Raw genomic sequence first — 18,289 nt, forward strand, 5'->3', positions numbered from 1 at the left:
GGCCCCAGAGTGCACACCTGGGGCACGGAGGCGTCCCCGGGCCCTGCCATGGCCTCTGCCTTCTGAGCGTCTCTCCTGTGACGGCCAGGCTGCACGGCAGTGACCACTCAGACTCCATCTCACCCTGAGGCTCCGTGTCGCCTACGAAGCGCTTCTCCCGTGGGAAGGCCCCGCCCCTGTGCCTAGTAACGGGTGCCTGGCACAGGTCCTTGGCCGCGCAGAAGGGCAGCTCGTATGCAGTGTGAGTGGTTCTCTTGCGCTCCGTTTTCCTTGGGCCACGAACCTCTTCAGAGATTGATCGTCCAGACGTCAGTGGCCATTCTCTACTCGTGCTGAACTAGGGTCCTCTTGACCCACTTCCCTTCTGCTGGCTTGCTGCTGGGCCAACCCGGGCAGTCCCGTGGGGGACACTGACGTCCCCACTGCACAGTCTCTCTGACTGCCCGGGCCAGCTCCTGTCACTTGCAGCTACGGCAATCCAGATGTGGTTTTTGCCTTTAAATAATGTAAAATGTCCAGCCCAGCGTCCCCCACAGTCACCACCTGTGAATCGGATGGAGGAGGGGCCCACCCCAGGGGACAGAGGATGGAGGCCCCTGAGCCCTCTCTGCCCGGGATGTTAGGCACCCGGCTGTCCAGGGCCTCTGCTTAAGATGTCCGCCAAGGACACAGGACCAGGGGCCGTCCACTCAGCCCTGGGACCCTCACAGCTGAGGGCTGGGGACAGCCCCACCGTCTGGGCCACCTGCACAGCCCCTCCCTACCCCAGGTGCTGAGCTCCGTGGGTGTCGGTCAGTCGTCTGCGCCTGGCTTCGTGGGTGGGTGGCTGGCTGGAAATCCAAGCCTGGAACTCAGGACCCCAGGTTCCACCTCTTGGGTTGGCCCTGGATGCTGGCCAGGCACATCTTCCAGAGCTGGGGGCAGAACCCCCTCTTCCCTAGGGAAGCTCCATCTTTCCTTCTATTAAGGCCTTCGACTGATTGAGTGAGGCCCGCCCCATTCGGTGGGTGGTCTCCTAACTCAAAGTCCACTGGTTTAATGTTAGCCTCATCTTTAAAATACATTCACAGAAAGATTTGGAGTAAGTTTGACCAAATATCTGGGCAACTGGGCTTGGCCAAGTTGGTGCATAAGATCAACCATCCCAGCAGGGGATGATTCCCTTGAGCCTTGGGGACTTTTGCCTCGTGGGTGAATCACTGCTGGGCAGAGGCAGCGGGGCAAACCCTCTGAGTTTCGATTTCCCAGTTCTGTGCGCAGAAGTTGCGTTTCTCTGTCTCCCTCCGATCCACCCACGCTCGCTCGGTCCCTCCTGCTCTGAGCATGTGACAGGAATCATTTAACGCTCCCCTTGACCCCTGACAAAAGTGCCACTTTCTGCAGGTGGGGACCCTGAGGACCAGGGAGGGCGGGTCGTGAGCCCCAGGACGCACCTGGCGCCCGGGAACCCCCGCGTGGCCCCGCGAGCTGCGCTTAGCTGGCGGCTGGTTCCCGCGCAGAGGCGGCCGGACAGACAGGCTCGGCTGAGTTTCGGTCCTCAGGCGGCCGCGGGGGCGGAGCTGCGCGGGCTTCGCTTTCCTTTTCCCCGGCGCAAAGCGGTGCGCGGGGCGCAGGGCTCAGAGCGCAGGGCCGCGGTCAGCAGGGCGCCATGGGCAACTGGGAGTCGCAGGTGTCCTCGGTGCCCGCCCCGCAGCTGGGCGAGTTCGTCCAGAGCCACCTGAAGCCCTCCGAACCCTGTCGGAAGCAGATCGAGGGGACGGTGGAGACCATCTGCGCCGCCCTGAAGGAAATCCAGCCCTTCCCCGTGGTGCAGAGCGTGGCCTTGGTGAGCGTGGCCCCGGCCGGGGTGGCTGGAGGTGGAGAGGGGCGCAGGCCTCGCGGCTGCCTCTGCCCCTACCCCGCTGTGGCATTGGGCAAGCTGCGCACCCTCTCTGGGCCGGTCGAGGGGCGGGGGAGATGGTACCCACTTTAGGGTGTCTTCAGATTTGAACGTCCGATGTCCTCCGCAGAGGGCTGCCCCGCCACCGGTTCATCAATCAATGAACAACTGATTTGTCGCAGGTTCCGTGGGCCCATTGTACAGAGGAAGCTACTGAGGCTGGAGGGTCTTAATGAATCTGCGAGGGGCTGCTCTGAGAGTCTCATCAGCAAGGGGCAGGAAGGATGGTTCTCATCCTTTAGAAATGTTTAGAATGGTGGGCACCAGGACTGGGGCCGAGGGTCCTGGGCCTGTGGGGCGGAGGGAGCACTAGGAAAGTTCAGGACCCGTGGGGAAGGGGGGTCCTAATCCCCAATACCACTGTATGGGTGTTTCCTTCTGTGATATCTGAGGCTGGCTTTCTTTTCTTGGTGGGGAGGAGGTTGAGGTCGGTGACCAGGGATTGAACCCAGGGTTGCTTAACCACTGAGCCACATCCCCAGCCCTATTTATTTATTTAGAGACAGGACCTTGTAGTTGCTTAGAGCCTCCATAAGTTGCTAGGCTGGCCTCGAACTTGCGATCCTCCTACCTCAGCCTCCCCAGCCTCTGGGATTATGGGTGTGAGCCACCGCAACCACCTAGGCTGGCTAACTTTCTAAAGAAAAGAGGTTTATTTATCTCCCAGTTTGGAATGTTTAAGGTCCAGAGGGCATGGCGTAGGCTCTGGCCAATCAATAATCATGGCCAGAGCAGATGTGAGCAGAAGGACCAGAGCTCAAAATGGGAAGCAAGAGAGAGACTGGGCCCTCAAGCCCTCTGGAGGGAATGCTCCCCACTGACCTCGGGACCTCCCCCAGCACGCCACTTCCTAATAAAGAGGAGTGCCCAGACCCAAGTGCTCAGCTGGACAGGCTGCCAGACCCTCAAAGTGTCCCCAGCCCCCAGGAGCCTGGGTCTCCACCCAATCAGGACCCCAACCCCAGGTAGACACGCTCCGGACTTCCAGCAGCTTGGTTTCTTTGTTTGGTTGGTTTGGTTTTTGGCACCAGAGTTTCAACTCAGGGACACTTGACCACTGGATCCCCAGCCCTACTTCGTATTTTATTTAGAGACAGGGTCTCACTGAGTTGCTTAGCACCTCACTTTTGCCGAGGCTGGCTTTGAACTTGAGATCCTCCTGCCTCAGCCTCCTGAGCTGCTGGGATCACAGGTGCACCAGCCACAGCACCCAGCCAGTTTTGTGTGTTTTTTTAACTTCATCTAAATGTAAATCCATCCCAGATTGCCCAAACTTGAGATTTTTCCTGGGATATGGGACTTTCAAACTAGGGATTTATCCAGGACTACTTGGTCACCCTTTACAAATGATGCCATGCACTAAGTGTGCCTTAGTGTGTGGTTTCTTTGACCTATCACACCTATGAAATATGTATTATTACACACAGCTGTTTATCATTTTCATTATTGTATAGTATTCCACTGTGTAAATACACTGTGTTTGTCTTTTTTTTTTTTTAATGTGGTACTGAGGCTGTAACCCTGGCTCAATTGTGCTAAGCAAATGCTCCACCACTGAGCTACTTCGCCAGCCCCACATTTGTCCACTTATTGCAAATGGCCATTGAGTAGTGGCCTCCAGTTCTGAGGACAATAAGGAAAGCGATCCTATGAGCATCTCCCATTTTTTGTGGACACAGGAATGCCTGCCACTCAATTCTAAGGCTATGGTAACATTTTTGGTTTTCAGTCAAAGTGGAGTCCCCCCGTGAACCTCCAAGAGTCCAGGGTCTCAAGTCTGCTACTTTGTCACCCGCAGGGTGGCTCCTATAGCCGGGAAACGGTCTTGAGAAACCACTCAGATGGTACCTTGGTCCTCTTCCTCGACCACTTGGCAAAATTCCAGGACCAGAAGAAAAACCAACAGGAAATCCTCGACATCATCGAGCAACAGCTCAAGGCCCGTCTGCTCGCCCTCGGGCTGACAGCTGGGTATCAGATCCTGAGACTCGGAGGGCAGCTCAACATCGAGGTGTCCACCAGGTGGCAGACGGTCTCCTTTAAGGTGCTGCCTGCCTTCAATGCTCTGGGTGAGTGCTCCTGGGGCGGAAGCCTCCGGGGTCCTGTAGCCTTGGACCCTCTGGAGGGAAGGGCCCCCTGCCTGGCTGACGCTCCTCTCTGAAACTCCTCCCACCTCCCCACTGGCGGTGGCAGGAAGGTTCTAGACACTTGAATCGGAAGCTGGGTTTTCCAAGCTATGTGTGCCTGAGTCCCCTGGGCTCTTCTGGAAGCACAGGTTCCTCAGGGTCTGAGGAAGGGCCCAGGCTGCCCCAACTCCCACGGGTCCACAGCCACCAGGCTGGCTCCCCAGGGACAGGAGGGGCAGGACAGACTGCAGCCTGCGTCCCTCCCAGATCAAGAGCAAGACAACCACCTTCCATGGGAGCCTGTCTACCAGAGTATGGGGGTGCTCCTCCCACCCCCCAAGACCTGCCTGCCTCCTGTGTCCCCTGCTTGCCAACGCCCCCACGGTCCTGCCTGTCTCCAATCCGGGCTGCACCTCTCATCAGGGTGTCTCCCCCACTCCCCCACAGCCCTGGCTACCCCCCCAGTCCTGCCCCTCTTGCCTTCAATCTGCCTCCCTCCCGCCCACCGCTGCTCCAGGCCACCGAGATGTGGCCATAGCCCCCTGAGATGTGGCCATAGCCCCCTGAGATGTGGCCATAGCCCCCTGAGGGTCTCCCTACTCCTCTCCCTCTGCACCCTGTGGATGGGTTCTATCTGTCCCAGCACAAGCGTGGTTCTGTCCCTCTCCATCACACCCTTGACCAGATCCCCACAGGGCAGGACGCTGATGGCCTAGTGGCCCTGCGGGCTCACCCCACCCCAGTCTGCTGCCCACCCAGGTTCACCTTCGCTGAGCTGCTCCGACCTGCCACGTGCGCTCAGCCCAGACTACGGCCCAGGCTCTAGGGCCTCATCTGGAACATTCTTCTGCCTGCCTTTTATTTTTTGGTAATTCCAACTCACCGTTGGTTCCTGTGCCTGATTTAGACCCGCTTCCTGTAGGCTCCGATAGTGACCTGTGTGTCCCCAATCGTGAGCTATGTCACTGACATCCAGATAACTTGTTCTGCCTCTCCTAGATGGTACCGTCATGAGGACAGGTACATGACCATCCTGTGCTTCTCTGGATGACAGTACAACGTTCATTATCAATAATCATTGTTTGGCAGTTGGGTGGGTGGGTGGATGGATGGATGGATGGATCTTCTAATTGATGGAGGGATGATGGATGGAAAATAGATGGATGGAGGGATGTGGGTGGATGATGGATGGAAAATAGATGGATGGAGGGATGTGGGTGGATGATGATGGTGGGATGATGGATGGAGGGATGATAGATGGAGGGATGGTGGATGGTGGAGGGACTTAAGAATACTAGACCAGAGATCCAGCCTCTCCTTGCACATGTGGGGAAATGGAAGGAAAAGACTGTCCCCAGGGCCACATGGCCAGGCACAGACAGTACTAGAATCAGAACCCAGGGCGTCCAAGCCCCTGGCCAGGGTGCCTTTCATCACCCAGAGTTTTAAGGAATTTTTGGATTGCACGGGACTTTGAAGAACAATAGTTCCCCCATCTTCTGATAAGGTGAGGACATACACCCATCCCGAGGACTCCCTGTCACAGAAAGGTGACCTGGCCAGAGAGAAGGGTATCAGGGCAGCCCTGAGTCTGGTGCCACCAGGTCCCGTGTCTACCGACTGTAAGATCGGACTAGAGACAGCAGCTTGCAGGGCTATTAGGATGTTAAGGGCGTGAGCCTGCGCCCTGCCTGAACCGCGGGCTGGAGTCGGGGCGTAGAGAGCCGAGACTCCAGTTTACAGAGGATCCTGCGCGCTCTGCGCTCATTCCCGGCACTGTGGCTGGCGGCAGCGGCGCGCCCTCTGCTGGGTGCACCCTGTCATGCCAGGACAGTGCGAGAAAGAAACGCACGCCTCCCCACCTGTGGTACCCAGAAGCCACCGCCAGATGGTGGTAGAGCTGCACGTTCCAAATCGAGATCCCTCTCTAGGCGAAGAGAGAGGTTTTTGCTTTTGTTTTCCTTTGTAGGCAGAGGGTTGAACTCAAGGCCTTGTGCATGCAAAGCAAATGCTCTTTCCTCCGAGTCACACCCCCAGCCCAGATCTCTTCTAGAAGGAAGCAATAAAGGTTGTCTTCTGAATTCACTGACTGCTCTCTTTACTAGATAGCAGCCTAACCAACCTGGCTGCCCTTTACTACCAGGTTCTGCAGTCTTCCTGCAACTCACCTCTCCCCAGGGCCTTCCACCCAAGCCACAACTATGCTGGCTCTTTGACCCATCCATCATCCATCCACCCTCATCCGTCCATCATCCCTCCCTCCATCCATCCATCATCCCTCCTTCCCTCCCTCCATCATCCCTCCCTCCGTCCATTCACTGGACATGTCTGTATTCCCATTTCCTCCTCTGTAACTTAGCTGTGGCAATTGCACTTAACCAAGAACAGTTTGGTGATGTTGCATTAAGAGCATGGACCATGCCTAGCAGAGAGTCAGCACTCAATGATTACCACTGTGGGGAGGGGGGAATGCTCTTTGTTCAACCTCCTTGCTTGCCAATGACCCTGGACCCTGCCTGGGAGACAGCAAATACCTGTGGGATGCAGAAGAGCAAAAAGCCTCCTGTCTCCTCCTGGTTGTTGATCCAGATGTGTTTATATGTCACCTATCATTGCTACCTCTCTAGTCATTTCTGCTGGTGATTTTCATCAGCAAACTACCTGTCGCAGTCATATGTTATGGAAGCGCACCAGCCTTCCTAGAGATTGTCCCCCATCATTGTCCCTGCCTCTCTGAGCCCGGGTTTCCCTCTCCATAGGCTTCAGTGAGAATCCCAGCCCCTGGATCTACAGAGATCTCAAAAGAGCCATGGATGAGACCTCTGCCTACCCTGGAGAATTCTCGGTCTGCTTCGCAGAGCTCCGGAAGAAGTTTTTCAGCAAGTATCCCAGAAAACTGAAGGACTTGATTCTCCTGATAAAGTACTGGTACCAACAGGTAATTTCAAATTGAACATGTCATTACAATGTGCTTCCTTGTGACTGAGACGACGCACATCCAGCCAGGTTCCACCGCTTGCTGTTATTGTTCATCCTCATCGGCAATTCCCAATCAAAATGGAGAACACTTTCTGCCTCCCAGATGCCATCTTGAGACCACCTTGGTCCATTATGCCTCAAACACCCCTATTCCAACATCTGTCACCACCGACTAGTGCCGGGATTGAACTCAGGGGTACTCGACCCCTGAGCCACATCCCCAGCCCTTTTTTGTATTTTATTTAGAGACAGGGTCTCTCTGAGTTACTTAGCATCTCACCATTGCTGAGGCTGGCTTTGAACTCATGATCCTCCTGCCTCAGCCTCCTGAGCTGCTGGGATTACAGGCGAGGGCCACCGCACTCAGCCTGTTTCTGGAGCGTTTGCATCTCCTTTCTTTTGTCAACACGATATCTGGGAGATTCAGCCACATTGTTGCAAGTAGCAGGAACATTTTCTTGTTTCCAAGGGTTCCATTTTGTGAATATACCACATATTGATCTTTTCTACTGCTGATGGGCATTTGGGTCATTTCCAAATTAGAGCTATTATGAATTAGGTTACTCTGCCTATTCTCCTGGGTGTCTTTTATAAATTTAAACACTCGTTTCTCTTGGGTAGGCACACAGCAGTGCCATGGCTGGGTTCTAGGGTCAGCTTACGGTTGTGTACATGTGTGCGTGTTTACACAACCACACGGAACACATATGTGCATATGTATATCTACAAGCCTGGGATCCATATGAAATACATACGGGGAGTTTTTAATTCACTTCATTATGGCCAAACAGTTTTCCAGAACAGCTACACCTAGTTATATTCCCATGAGTGGTAGGTGAGAGTTGGGGTTGCCCAACACTCTGTCCAGCCTGGGGATGGACAGTGCCTTCAATGTTAGGCCTTCTGATGGGGACAGGGACTTCTTGTAGACTCTGGATTCCTTGATCTTGGACCCCAGGGCACAGGGGGAACTAGGTCTCAGCACGGCCCTTGCTCTTGTCTCTTCCCACAGTGCCAGAAAAAATGGGGGATTTCCTCCTTGTTCTTGGGGTACGCCCTGGAGCTCCTCACGGTGTACGCCTGGGAGCAGGGGTGCGGAGCCGAGGACTTCGACATGGCCCAGGGCGTCCGCACTGTCTTGGGGCTGATCGAGCAGAAGGACCTCCTGTGCGTCTACTGGACAGTCAACTACGACTTTGAGGACGAGACCGTCAGGAATGTCCTCCTGCAGCAGCTCCGATCTCAGAGGTGGCCGGCCTGCCCCGCAGTCTCCCCCACAGGCCGCGTGCCAGGCCTCAGGCCTTCCCCCGTGGCCCCCGGGGGCTGAAAGTGGGGACCTGGCCCATGCTCTCGCTCCCCAAACTGGGGTCACGCTTTGTCCTGGAAACAAACATGGCAGCCGTGCTCTAATAGGGGGCAGAGGTGCAGAGGGGGGAAGGGGTCAGGAGGAAGGAGAAACCCCTGTGTCCTCGGTCGTTGGACCCTCCCTGCCAAGCAGTGGACACAGGCCCAGAGAACCGACTGTCACAGAAAGAGCCCTAGCAGCCCAGGGGACCCGCAGGAATCCAAATCTGGGTGGCAGCTGCCCACTCTGTCCTCGAAACTGACGAGTTTTCCTCCAATGGGGCTCCCAGGCCGGTCATCCTGGACCCCGCCGACCCCACCAACAACGTGAGCAGACAGGGTGTGTCCTGGCGGCATCTGAAGGAGGAAGCCGGGCTCTGGCTCTCTTCTCTCAAGCAGAGCTGCGAGGCGCCGAGGCTCTCCTGGAATGTTCTGGTAAGAGGCTTTTCCACACACGGCTTGCTCCAGGCTGTCGGAGGGTCCTGCCCACCCCTGGCTCGGTCACTGGTCCTGAGGCCAGATACCGCAAGTCAGGGTGTGTATAGGACGTGCTGTCTCTGAGGACGCTGGGGAAGAGTCTCCCCTGTCTCCCGGCCTCTGCAGTTGCTGGCCCTCCTTGGGCTATGGCAGCCTCTGGTCACCACTGCCTCCATGGTCACCTGTCCTTCTCCATGTGTCTCCATGTCCTCTACCCTCTGTGCGTCTGTCCAGCTGTTTCTCTTCTCATAAGAACAAGAGCTGTGTTGGGTTAGGACCCACCCTGACCTCTCTTAACCTGACCACGTCCAGAAAGACCCCATTTCCAAGAAAGGTGCTGCAGGTCAAAACCCTGACGGCTCTTAGGGGGACACGACTCGACCTGTGACCCTGCAGGGCTCTTCTTTCCCACAGAAGGCCTGGGAGGCGTAAACGGGAACAAAGAGCAAGAGGGGACCCCAAGAGAAGATGTGAGCAGAGCCCAAGAGAGGGGCAGGTCCCCTGGGGACGCTCAGTAGGCTCTCACCCCATGCAGCCGGCGTGGAGGGTCGTGGGGAGGAGGCAGAGATAACCCCCAGAGGGACTGGCCAGGAGACAGTCCAGGTGTGGATCCCCCGGTACCCTCAGAGCCTGCAGAGGGGACGATGCACGTAGGACATTCCCAGGTCAGACCACTGGGACTATTCTGCCTCCTTGAGAAAATTCATCTTCTAAGGACAAGCAGATGGAGCAAATTCCGCATTCTGCAGACAAGGGACTGATTTACCCCCAATTCTATGGGAGGCAGGAACTACACCCCTTTTGTAAAGAAATCTGAGGGCTGTAAATGAACATGTGAAGGAGCTCACCTGACGAAGGAGCCCGTGCCTGAGGAGGTTCCCTAACTGGACCCCTGGGCCCTGCCCCAGCCCCCCTTGCTCTGGAATCCTGGTCGTGGCTCCCCCCGCCCCCAATTTTCATGACATTTTATTCTGAAAAGCTTTCAAACATAGAATAGTGGCAGCGATGGTCCAGTGGGTCTCTCTGGGCCCCGACACAGCTGCACAGATGTGCCACATTGACCACGTCTTCCACGGAACACGCATGTCATTATCACCGCAGGAGTTTAGTCTGGGACGTTTGAGACTAGGCTACCAGACACCTTCCTACCTGGACATTTCTGCTCCTCCATAATCTCCAGACCACCAGCTAATGCAGCTGGGCTCATATGTTTTTACTGTCTCAATCCAGTCCATTTCTAGATCGAGTCCAGTACCCCGAGAATATCCTCTAGAACATTCTATCCCAGAGCACAGGTCGCGTTGGTTCTTGTGTCTCCCCTATACCATCTTGGGCTCCTGCTTTGGTCATTTGTGTCTTGCTCTTCTCCTGCCTCTGTGTCCAGACTGGGGACCCCCCCCCCCAGCTACTGAGGATAAGACAGAAGCCCAGGAGCCGCTGAACAACAGGAGGGCTCATGTGCATGTGTGCACACACACACTCTCACACACTCACGCACAGTCACACTCACACACAAACCCTGCACTTCCAAGTTTGCCCTCCAGGGGGAGCTACCCCAAGAACTCTGAGGTCCCCTTGCAATATCTGTGGGCCACCAAGGTTAGCTGTTGACCATGGAGCTGAGCGACATTCGCACCTCCAATGGGCTGGTCAGTGCTGGGCAGCAGAAGGACCTCATTCCTCAGAACAACGTGTGCATCACCCCTTAGTGCAGCTGTCTGTCTGTTTAGTGCCCCAAGCTTAGTGGCTACAGCAACACGAGTTGATTCTCTTACAGTTCTGGGGAGAAGCAATCCCAGATGGCACGCCCTGTGCCGGAACCGAGGCGTCGTGGGCTCTGGGGAAGGATGTGTTTCCTGGGCTTTTCGAGCTTCTCAAGGCTGTCCCAAGTTTCTTGACTCCTGGGTCTTGCTTCCTCCACCTGCAAAGCCAAGAGCCTGGCACCTTGCTGTCTCTGTCTCTGCTTCTGGGGCCGCCTGGCCTTCTTCAGCTCTAACCTTCCTGCCTGCCTTGTAATCTCGGGACTCCCTGGACCAGCCGGGTGACCGGGCTCATCTCCCCACCTCAAGTCCTCACCAGCCGGTCTGGAGCGGGACCCAGATCTCTCCAAGGTGGTAACGAGAGGAACTAGCAGGGTGCTCACCCCCGGGGGATTCGGGTACCACCCTAAGCTCTCAGGTGCGCTTCTGAGGTGAAGCCACTTGAGGGCCACAGACAGGACAGCTGCTGCTGACCGGGGGAGGGCAGAGACAGAGCTGGCTCGGCTGGGGAAGGCAGCCCCCCTTGGCTGCCAGGAAGGCTCAGCCCTGCGTCCCCCACTTTCCCAGCCAGCACCACTCTTCATGACCCCCGGCCACCTTCTGGACAAGTTCATCACGGACTTTCTCCAGCCCAACAAAGACTTCCTAGATCAGCTCCACAGAGCTGTGGACGACATCTGCACATTCCTTAAAGAAGATTGCTTCCGACACTCGACCACCAAGGTCCAGAAGGTCATCAAGGTGAGTGCAGGCCTTCCCTCCAGGTTTGCTGCGGGCAGGGGAAGAAGTGGGACGGGGCATCACTGTGGCTTTCCAGGACTCAACCTGCATCAGAAATCTGAGACTAGGGAACTGGGGCTAGGATGCTAGTCTTCGGGGTGGGGGGCATTGACAGACTGTCACTGTCATTAACGGCTCGTATTTCACCCTGTTTCCTAGGGTTGCTGGCCATCCTTGGTACTCTTGGGCTTGTAGGTGCATCGGTCCCATCTCTACCTCTGTCTTCGTATCCCCTCTCTGACATGTGTCGTCTTCTTTTCCCTTCCAAGGACACTTTCCATTGGGTTTAGAATTCAGAATGATCTCATCTCAAGATCTTTAATTTAATTACATCTGCAAAGACTCTTTTCCCCAATAAGGTCATGTATCAGTCAGCTCTCCAGTACTGTACCAAAATGCCTAAGACAAATGAACTGATAAAGAGAAAAGGTTTGTATTGATTGATTGGCCCCATTACCAGTGGTGAGGCAGAACATATGGTGGACCAAGCCACGCAGCTCACGTCTGGGAATCAAAATACAGAGAGATAGGAGGGGGCGGCATTTCCATAATCCCCCCTGGGGAATGCCCTCCATGACCTAAGACTCCTGTAGCCACAGCTCTTAAATTTCACCAGAAATTGAATGGAGGAGGAGAAGGAGGAGATTAAGAAGTTAAACCTATGTAGCAGAGAACTAAGCACCCCCAAAGCCTAAAATACTACCGTCTATCCTTTGATGGATTGTTTACTGACCCCTGCACCTTACTTATGAATATTCATCCCGGGGTCTCCAGACTGCAGGAGACTGGCCCCTCAGAGAACAAATGAGAACTTACAATGTAACAATCACCCTGAGTTTGACTTATTTGAGGAAAATAAGTGAAAGCTGAGGATTCTTTAGGAAACTGAGAAGTGGAGGATCCATTGTTATTGTCTCCCGGGTGGGATCAGGGCACCTGATCCTAACGCTCTGTAAATCCTAACGCTCTGCTCTGCTTTGGACTCCGCCCTCACTGGACCCTCATTGGAAGCTGCCCTTAGTGACCTCATGAATTAGCCCCAAGTGGTGCCAGACTGTGGTGGCGAGGGCCTCAAGGGCCAGGAGAGCCTGGGTCTCACGCCCCCTCTGTCCCCCAGGGAGGGTCAGCCGCCAAAGGCACGACCCTGAAGATGGGTTCCGACGCCGACCTGGTGGTGTTCCCCAGCACACTTCAGAGCTACACCTCCCAGCGAAACGAGCGGGGCATGGTTGTCCAGGAGATCCGCAGGCAGCTGGAAGTCTGGCAGCAGAAGACGCAGTTCGAAGTGACGTTCGAGATGTCCAAGTGGAAGGCCCCCAGGGTGCTGAGCTTCTCTCTGAAATCCAAAAATGTCAACGAAAGTGTCGACTTTGACGTGTTGCCCGCCTTTAACGCACTAGGTGAGCATCCCCAGAGCCCAGCTCTGGAGGAGGAAGATTCTAGATGCTGGAAGTGGCGGGTGGTCAGGGATGGAGAGAACCAGCAAGTACAGAAGCAAAGTGCAGACGAGGGACCAGCAAACTTTTTTTTTAATCTAAAAGTCAAGATAGCAATTATTTATATTTTGAGGACTACGGGGTATCTCCCTGCACTCAACTCGGCCTTTATAATATGAAAACGGCCATAAGCAACACGGCAACAAATACTGTAGCCTTGTTCCAATAAAACTTTATTTACAAAACAAGCAGGGGGCCAGGTTTACCCCTGGGACCAAGGTTTGTGGATTCCAGAGCTGCACTGTTCAAAGCTCATTCTTCAGTAATGGAAGTTGTCTCCAGCTGTGTTCTGGATCGACCAAGAACTTGAAATAATCTCAGAAAACATCTCATTCCTCTGAAGAGGCTGCCTGTGCCTTAGACATCAAGATGCAAATACTCTGGTACAGTTCAGCTTCATCTCCTGGGACTGTATGTCACAAAATGTTTTAAAATCTTTTATCCAGGTCAACTGCATTCCGGCTCCACACCCGGACCCCAGGTCTACGCGGGGCTCATCGATCTGTACAGATCCTCTGACCTCCCCGGGGGAGAGTTTTCTACCTGTTTTACCGAACTGCAGCGCAATTTCATCGTCTCCCGGCCCACCAAGCTGAAGAACTTGATCCGCCTGATGAAGCACTGGTACAAACAGGTATGCTGGCCCCGGCTGACCACCTGGCCGTGACCTTTACCAGTGAGATGTGGCCAGGAAGCCAGCCCCTGCCTCGTTCTCCCACGCTGGGGACTGGGCCGCTCCAGAGAACCCGCCCGTGGCTGAGCCGGGTGTCTGTAACGTTCCTGTCACTAACTTTATTTACTTGGGCCAGGCGTGCCCTGCCTCCTGCCATCAATTAGCCAAAGAATTCAGCAGGAATCCAAGCCACCGAGGGAGGATGGGAGTTAGGAGTGACAGGCCCACGGGTTGGCAGGTGCCAGGGTGGCTTCTCTGCTGGTCGGTTTCCACAGGGGGTAGACACGGGCACCTCCTGGCAGGCAGCCCGCAGCCGCAGGGGAGGAGGCTGGCTGCGCTTTCTGTACCGGGCAGCCCCTCTGTGCTCGATTCTACGGTCCCGCACACAAGGTCCTTTCTGAGTGTTTTCATGATGGCAAACGTCCAACGCGCGACCCTGGCTCCGGGAGCTGCCCCTTGCTGCTGTGGCCCCTACGGCCTGAACACTGGGCTCTGCGGTCTTTGTCCCAGACAATCAAAGGTGGCGTGTGTGGCGGTTCAGAGGGCTCTGGTGTGACCTGGAGCAGTGTCCTTCCCCTTGACCCCGCCTTCTGATTTCATCTGAAGTGGACATCATGGTGCCCAGCTTTGGTGGGATTGGGGATGGTGCGAGTAACATGCCCCAGCCCCTGGTTAGCCCCTGGTGGGGTTCTGGCCACGGCTGTGTGACTGTCCCAAGAGCCCCAGCTGCTGGACAGTATTTAGACCTCCACGGTGACTCCGTCACTCCGCCGTGGCCCAGCCGTCCATGGGACCCTTGGAGAGCTCCTGGGGCGCCTGTTCTTACAAAGGTCATCTGATGCCCCCCCCCCCGTCCCTCAGTGTGAAAGAAAACTTAAATCCAAGGGGTCTCTGCCCCCGAAGTACGCCCTGGAGCTGCTCACCGTCTACGCCTGGGAGCAGGGCAGCGGGTTGGAGAGTTTCGACACCGCCGAAGGCTTCCGGACAGTCCTGGATCTGGTCACAAAGTACCAGCAGCTCTGCATCTTTTGGAATGTCAACTACAACTTCGAGGACGAGACGATGCGCACGTTCCTTCTGACCCAGATCCAGAAAACCAGGTGTCCCTCTATTCTTGATTGACCGGTTTCCTCTGATGCTCTTGCATCCTCTTCCTCCCCCTGGACCCTGAGTCATTCCACATGTGACCCTGAGCAGTGAGGTGCTGACAGCACGGCCAGTCCTCAGGGATAAAGTCCTAGGGGCGGAAGGAAGTGCTGCCCAGGAGGAAGAGGGACAGGGCTCTTATCCACCTGGGTTTGTCAGCAGGTCTGAGAGGATGGTGTTAGAAGAGTGTCCCCAGAAAGAACGCTGTCCCCCACAGGTCAATTTGTTATTGGGGGTTTGTACTAGGTCAGGTTTAATCTGCCCTTTCCGACCTTCAAGGATAGACAAGGAATCTCAGCACGTGTCCTCAGCAGCGGGGACAGAACACCAGAGGCAGGAGGAATAGGATGAGAAAAGAAAGAGACAACAGAGGAAAGGGGAAGCCGGGTGGGCTGGGGGGCGGGGGGGCCTGCTCCACAACATTGTGTTTGGTTAAATGAGGACTCGGCCTCGAGGGGACAGTGACATAGAGTGGCACTGTGCTCTCTGTGTAGAGTAACAGCTTCCAAAACATCTAGCAGATCCTGTGATTTGTGCCTGTGATCCCAGCTGCTAGGGAGGCTGAGGCAGGAGGATCTCAAGTTCCAAACCAGCCTCAGCAATTTAGAGAGACCCTAAGCAGCTCAGTGAGACCCTGTCTCTAAATAAAATACAAAATAGGGCTGGAGATGGGGCTCAGGGGTCGAGTGCCCCTGGGTTCCATCCCTGGTACCAAAAAAAAAAATTGCTGTAAGTAGGACGGGGCCTCAAATTCTGAAGCCACCAGTTTGGAAAGAAATCCTCTAGGAATTAACCAGCTTCTCACACCTTCTCACCCTCCTACAGGCCTGTGATCTTGGACCCAGCAGACCCCACGGGTGACGTGGGAGGTGGGGACCGCTGGTGCTGGCATCTCCTGGCCAAAGAAGCCAGGCAGTGGCTGTCGTCTCCCTGCATGAGAGATGGGGCTGGAAACCCCGTGCAGCTGTGGAATGTGCCAGTAAGGGTGATCTGAAGGAAGTGGCCCCCCGGGACGGTCCTGTGTCAGGCTCGAGTCAAGGAACTTCTCTGGGAGCTAAAGCAGCCATGTCCCCTTCCCCACCCCGTCACCAGTAACCGCTGCACATCTCGGCAAGCAAGAGGCCAGCAGGGCTCCAGAACAGCTCTGGAGCCCTTCCCTGTGCCGTTCCCTCGGCCTCAGCGCCGCCGACGTCGGGGCTGGGGTGCCCTCTGCTGGTGGGGTGGAGGGGCTGGATCAGGAGTCTGAGCAGCACCCTGGTCTCTACCCAGCGGGTGCCAGAAGGACCCACCTCCCTAGCCAACCAAGTCTGCAGTCATGGTCACGTGTCCCCCACGGGAGCGCAGCTCTCTGTGGCTTCTGGCTCCACCCTGTTTAGTGGGTTTCTGGCCCCGCGTGTCCATAGACAGCAGGTCCCCCTACTAGGAGGGAAGAACTAAAAGGGGAAGGATAACCAGGGGTGGTGAGCACTGGGATTTGGCTGGGGACAGTGGCACACACCTGTGATCCCAGCCACTCGGGAGGCTGAGGCAGGAGGATCGCAATGGTCTCGTGGCTACAGAAAACCAGGGTGAAGGTGACTGTGGCTGTGGGTTGGGTCGGTCACCCAAGAGTGGGGGCCTCCTGCCACCCCGATCTACCCTCGGGCCCTCCCGCCTGCACCCTCGGCTGCCCTCCCCAGCCCCCGTCACTACAGCAGGGCTTCTCCGCCCGGGCCCTAGGGTAGGGGAGTCTCATTTCGGGGGCTAAGCAGCACCCCAGGTGGGGCTAATGCTGCCACCCAGGTGGAACAAGACATTGTCACCTGTCCTCCAGGGAGGGAATTTGTCCCTGGGAGAACCCCTGCTTTAGAGCAATCCCCCTGCTTCCCCTTGTTACCAGAACCGATAGCACCAAAAGAGTGTCTCTGGCCACAGTCCCATCCCCAGATACGGTCCCCAAGCCTCTCCTTCGGCTCCTTAGCAGGGGTCGTCGCTGCACAGGACCCTCATCTCTGCTGTCCACTCCCGCAGACAGTGCAGACGCCGGGCAGTTGCGGAGCTGGGCTCTACCCTGCTGTCTGGGTCAGAAGCCACTCCATCCTGAGGTGACCCGCTAGAAGACCTTCTAAGGCCATCTGGAAATTGCTCTGAAAGAATCCGGTCCCCCAGGCTCGCTCCGCCCTGCTGGGCCCCGCCTCTCCTCCCCGGTGTCTTGGACCCCCTGAAAACAAGGCTGCAAAGCCCTTTCCCGACTCCCACCTGGTTGGACCCCATGAGGCCGGTGACCACCTAGAAAAGCCTCGGCCCTCAGCCGCCCTCTCTACACCCCTCAAGGGCCCTCGCTGCACCCCCAGAGTCAGGCTCTTCTCCCAGCCCTTGGTCCCTTCACTCTGAGCTGTTCTCACAACCTCCCAGCTCAGCCACCATCTGTCTGTCCCCTTCCCTCCACGCACAGACCCTCCCTGCCCCACTGCTGTGGTGTCCCCCAGCCGGCTGCCCGTCAGCCCTGTCCTGCCATGGTCAGCTCCCCAGGGCTGTTCCTCCCCCCACCTACTGCCTGTCTTCCCACCCGCCCAGGAGACAACAAAGCATCCACCCGGCCTTTGTGCCCAGGGACTGGCATAGAACTTCAAAACCAAGGAATTTCCTGACAAAAGTGTCTTTTGCATTCATAACGAACCCCCTCCACCATCCCTGAATTTCAGCTAAGAAGGTGACTCCTAGCTGGTGCAGTGGCACACACCTGTGATCCCAGTGACTTGGGAGGCTGAGGCAGGAGGATCGAAATTCAAGGCCAGCCTTAGCAACTTAGTGAGGTCCTTTCTCAACATAAAAAGGGCTGAGGGTGTAACTCAGTGATGGAGCATCCCCAGGTTCAATTCCCAGTACTGCAAGAAGAAAGGAGGAGAAAGAGCCTCAGAGACCCCAGGGGCACTTAGAGCATGTGGAGGGGGGCTTCTCGAGCCAGAAAGACCTCCCGCGTCGGAGCTTTCCACACCCCCGATCTTCAGGAAGCAGAGGGAACTAGAGATTGAGCTCAGTTGTGCAGTCAGTGATCTAACCAATCTTGCCCAAATAATGGGGTCCAATATAAACTTCTGGGTCATGAGACTTTGGAGCTTCCTGGTGGGCAAACACTACAGTGTCTCGGGAGGGTCGCATGTCCCAACACGAAGGGGACAGAGCTCCTGACCTCAGCGTGCTCCTGGATTGGCTGTACCCTGTCTCTCTCTATCTGGTTGTTCACTCATGTTCTTTATCATAAAGTGGTGATTGCAAGCAAAGTGTTCTCCTGAGTCCTGCGAGTCATTCTAGTGACATATGAGACCTAACAGGGTCAAAGCCCCAAGTTTGTAGCCAAGTCAGGCAGAGGTGTGGGCAACCCGGGGAGCCCATGCGGGGCTGCTGTCTGAAGTCAGGCTGGACGTGCTGGAGACCTTGCTCTTAACCCGTGGGCGCTGCACCCACTTCAGGCAGCTAGAGTCTGAATTGAATTGAATTGCAAGATAGTCCGTGGGTGTCAGAGGATCGGCACTGAATGCACCACTTTCATGCCAATGCCTTCGCTGCATTCAGTAGAGGGTTGAATT

At 56.0% G+C, this 18,289-nt stretch overlaps 1 protein-coding gene across 2 annotated transcripts; it reads left to right on the forward strand.

Annotated features, from left to right (window-relative positions):
* The first annotated feature begins 1,556 nt into the window (after positions 1-1,556).
* OAS2 (2'-5'-oligoadenylate synthetase 2) lies at positions 1,557-17,941 on the forward strand. Of its 2 annotated transcripts, none has more exons than XM_081285059.1 (11): positions 1,557-1,825; positions 3,738-4,008; positions 6,825-7,003; positions 8,057-8,292; positions 8,679-8,823; positions 11,193-11,366; positions 12,523-12,805; positions 13,348-13,535; positions 14,436-14,674; positions 15,546-15,720; positions 16,885-17,941. In XM_081285059.1, the coding sequence occupies exons 1-10, from the start codon at positions 1,649-1,651 to the stop codon at positions 15,712-15,714; spliced, it is 2,061 nt and encodes a 686-aa protein (XP_081141185.1). In that variant the 5' UTR covers positions 1,557-1,648; the 3' UTR covers positions 15,715-15,720; positions 16,885-17,941. The 2 variants fall into 2 exon arrangements, with proteins under 2 accessions (XP_081141185.1, XP_081141184.1); XM_081285058.1 differs by having other exon boundaries at positions 15,546-15,699; positions 16,731-17,941.
* The last annotated feature ends 348 nt before the right edge of the window (positions 17,942-18,289 follow it).

Source organism: Spermophilus citellus (assembly GCF_964194105.1).
Source record: "Spermophilus citellus genome assembly, chromosome: 3".
Classification (NCBI taxonomy): Eukaryota; Metazoa; Chordata; class Mammalia; order Rodentia; family Sciuridae; genus Spermophilus; species Spermophilus citellus.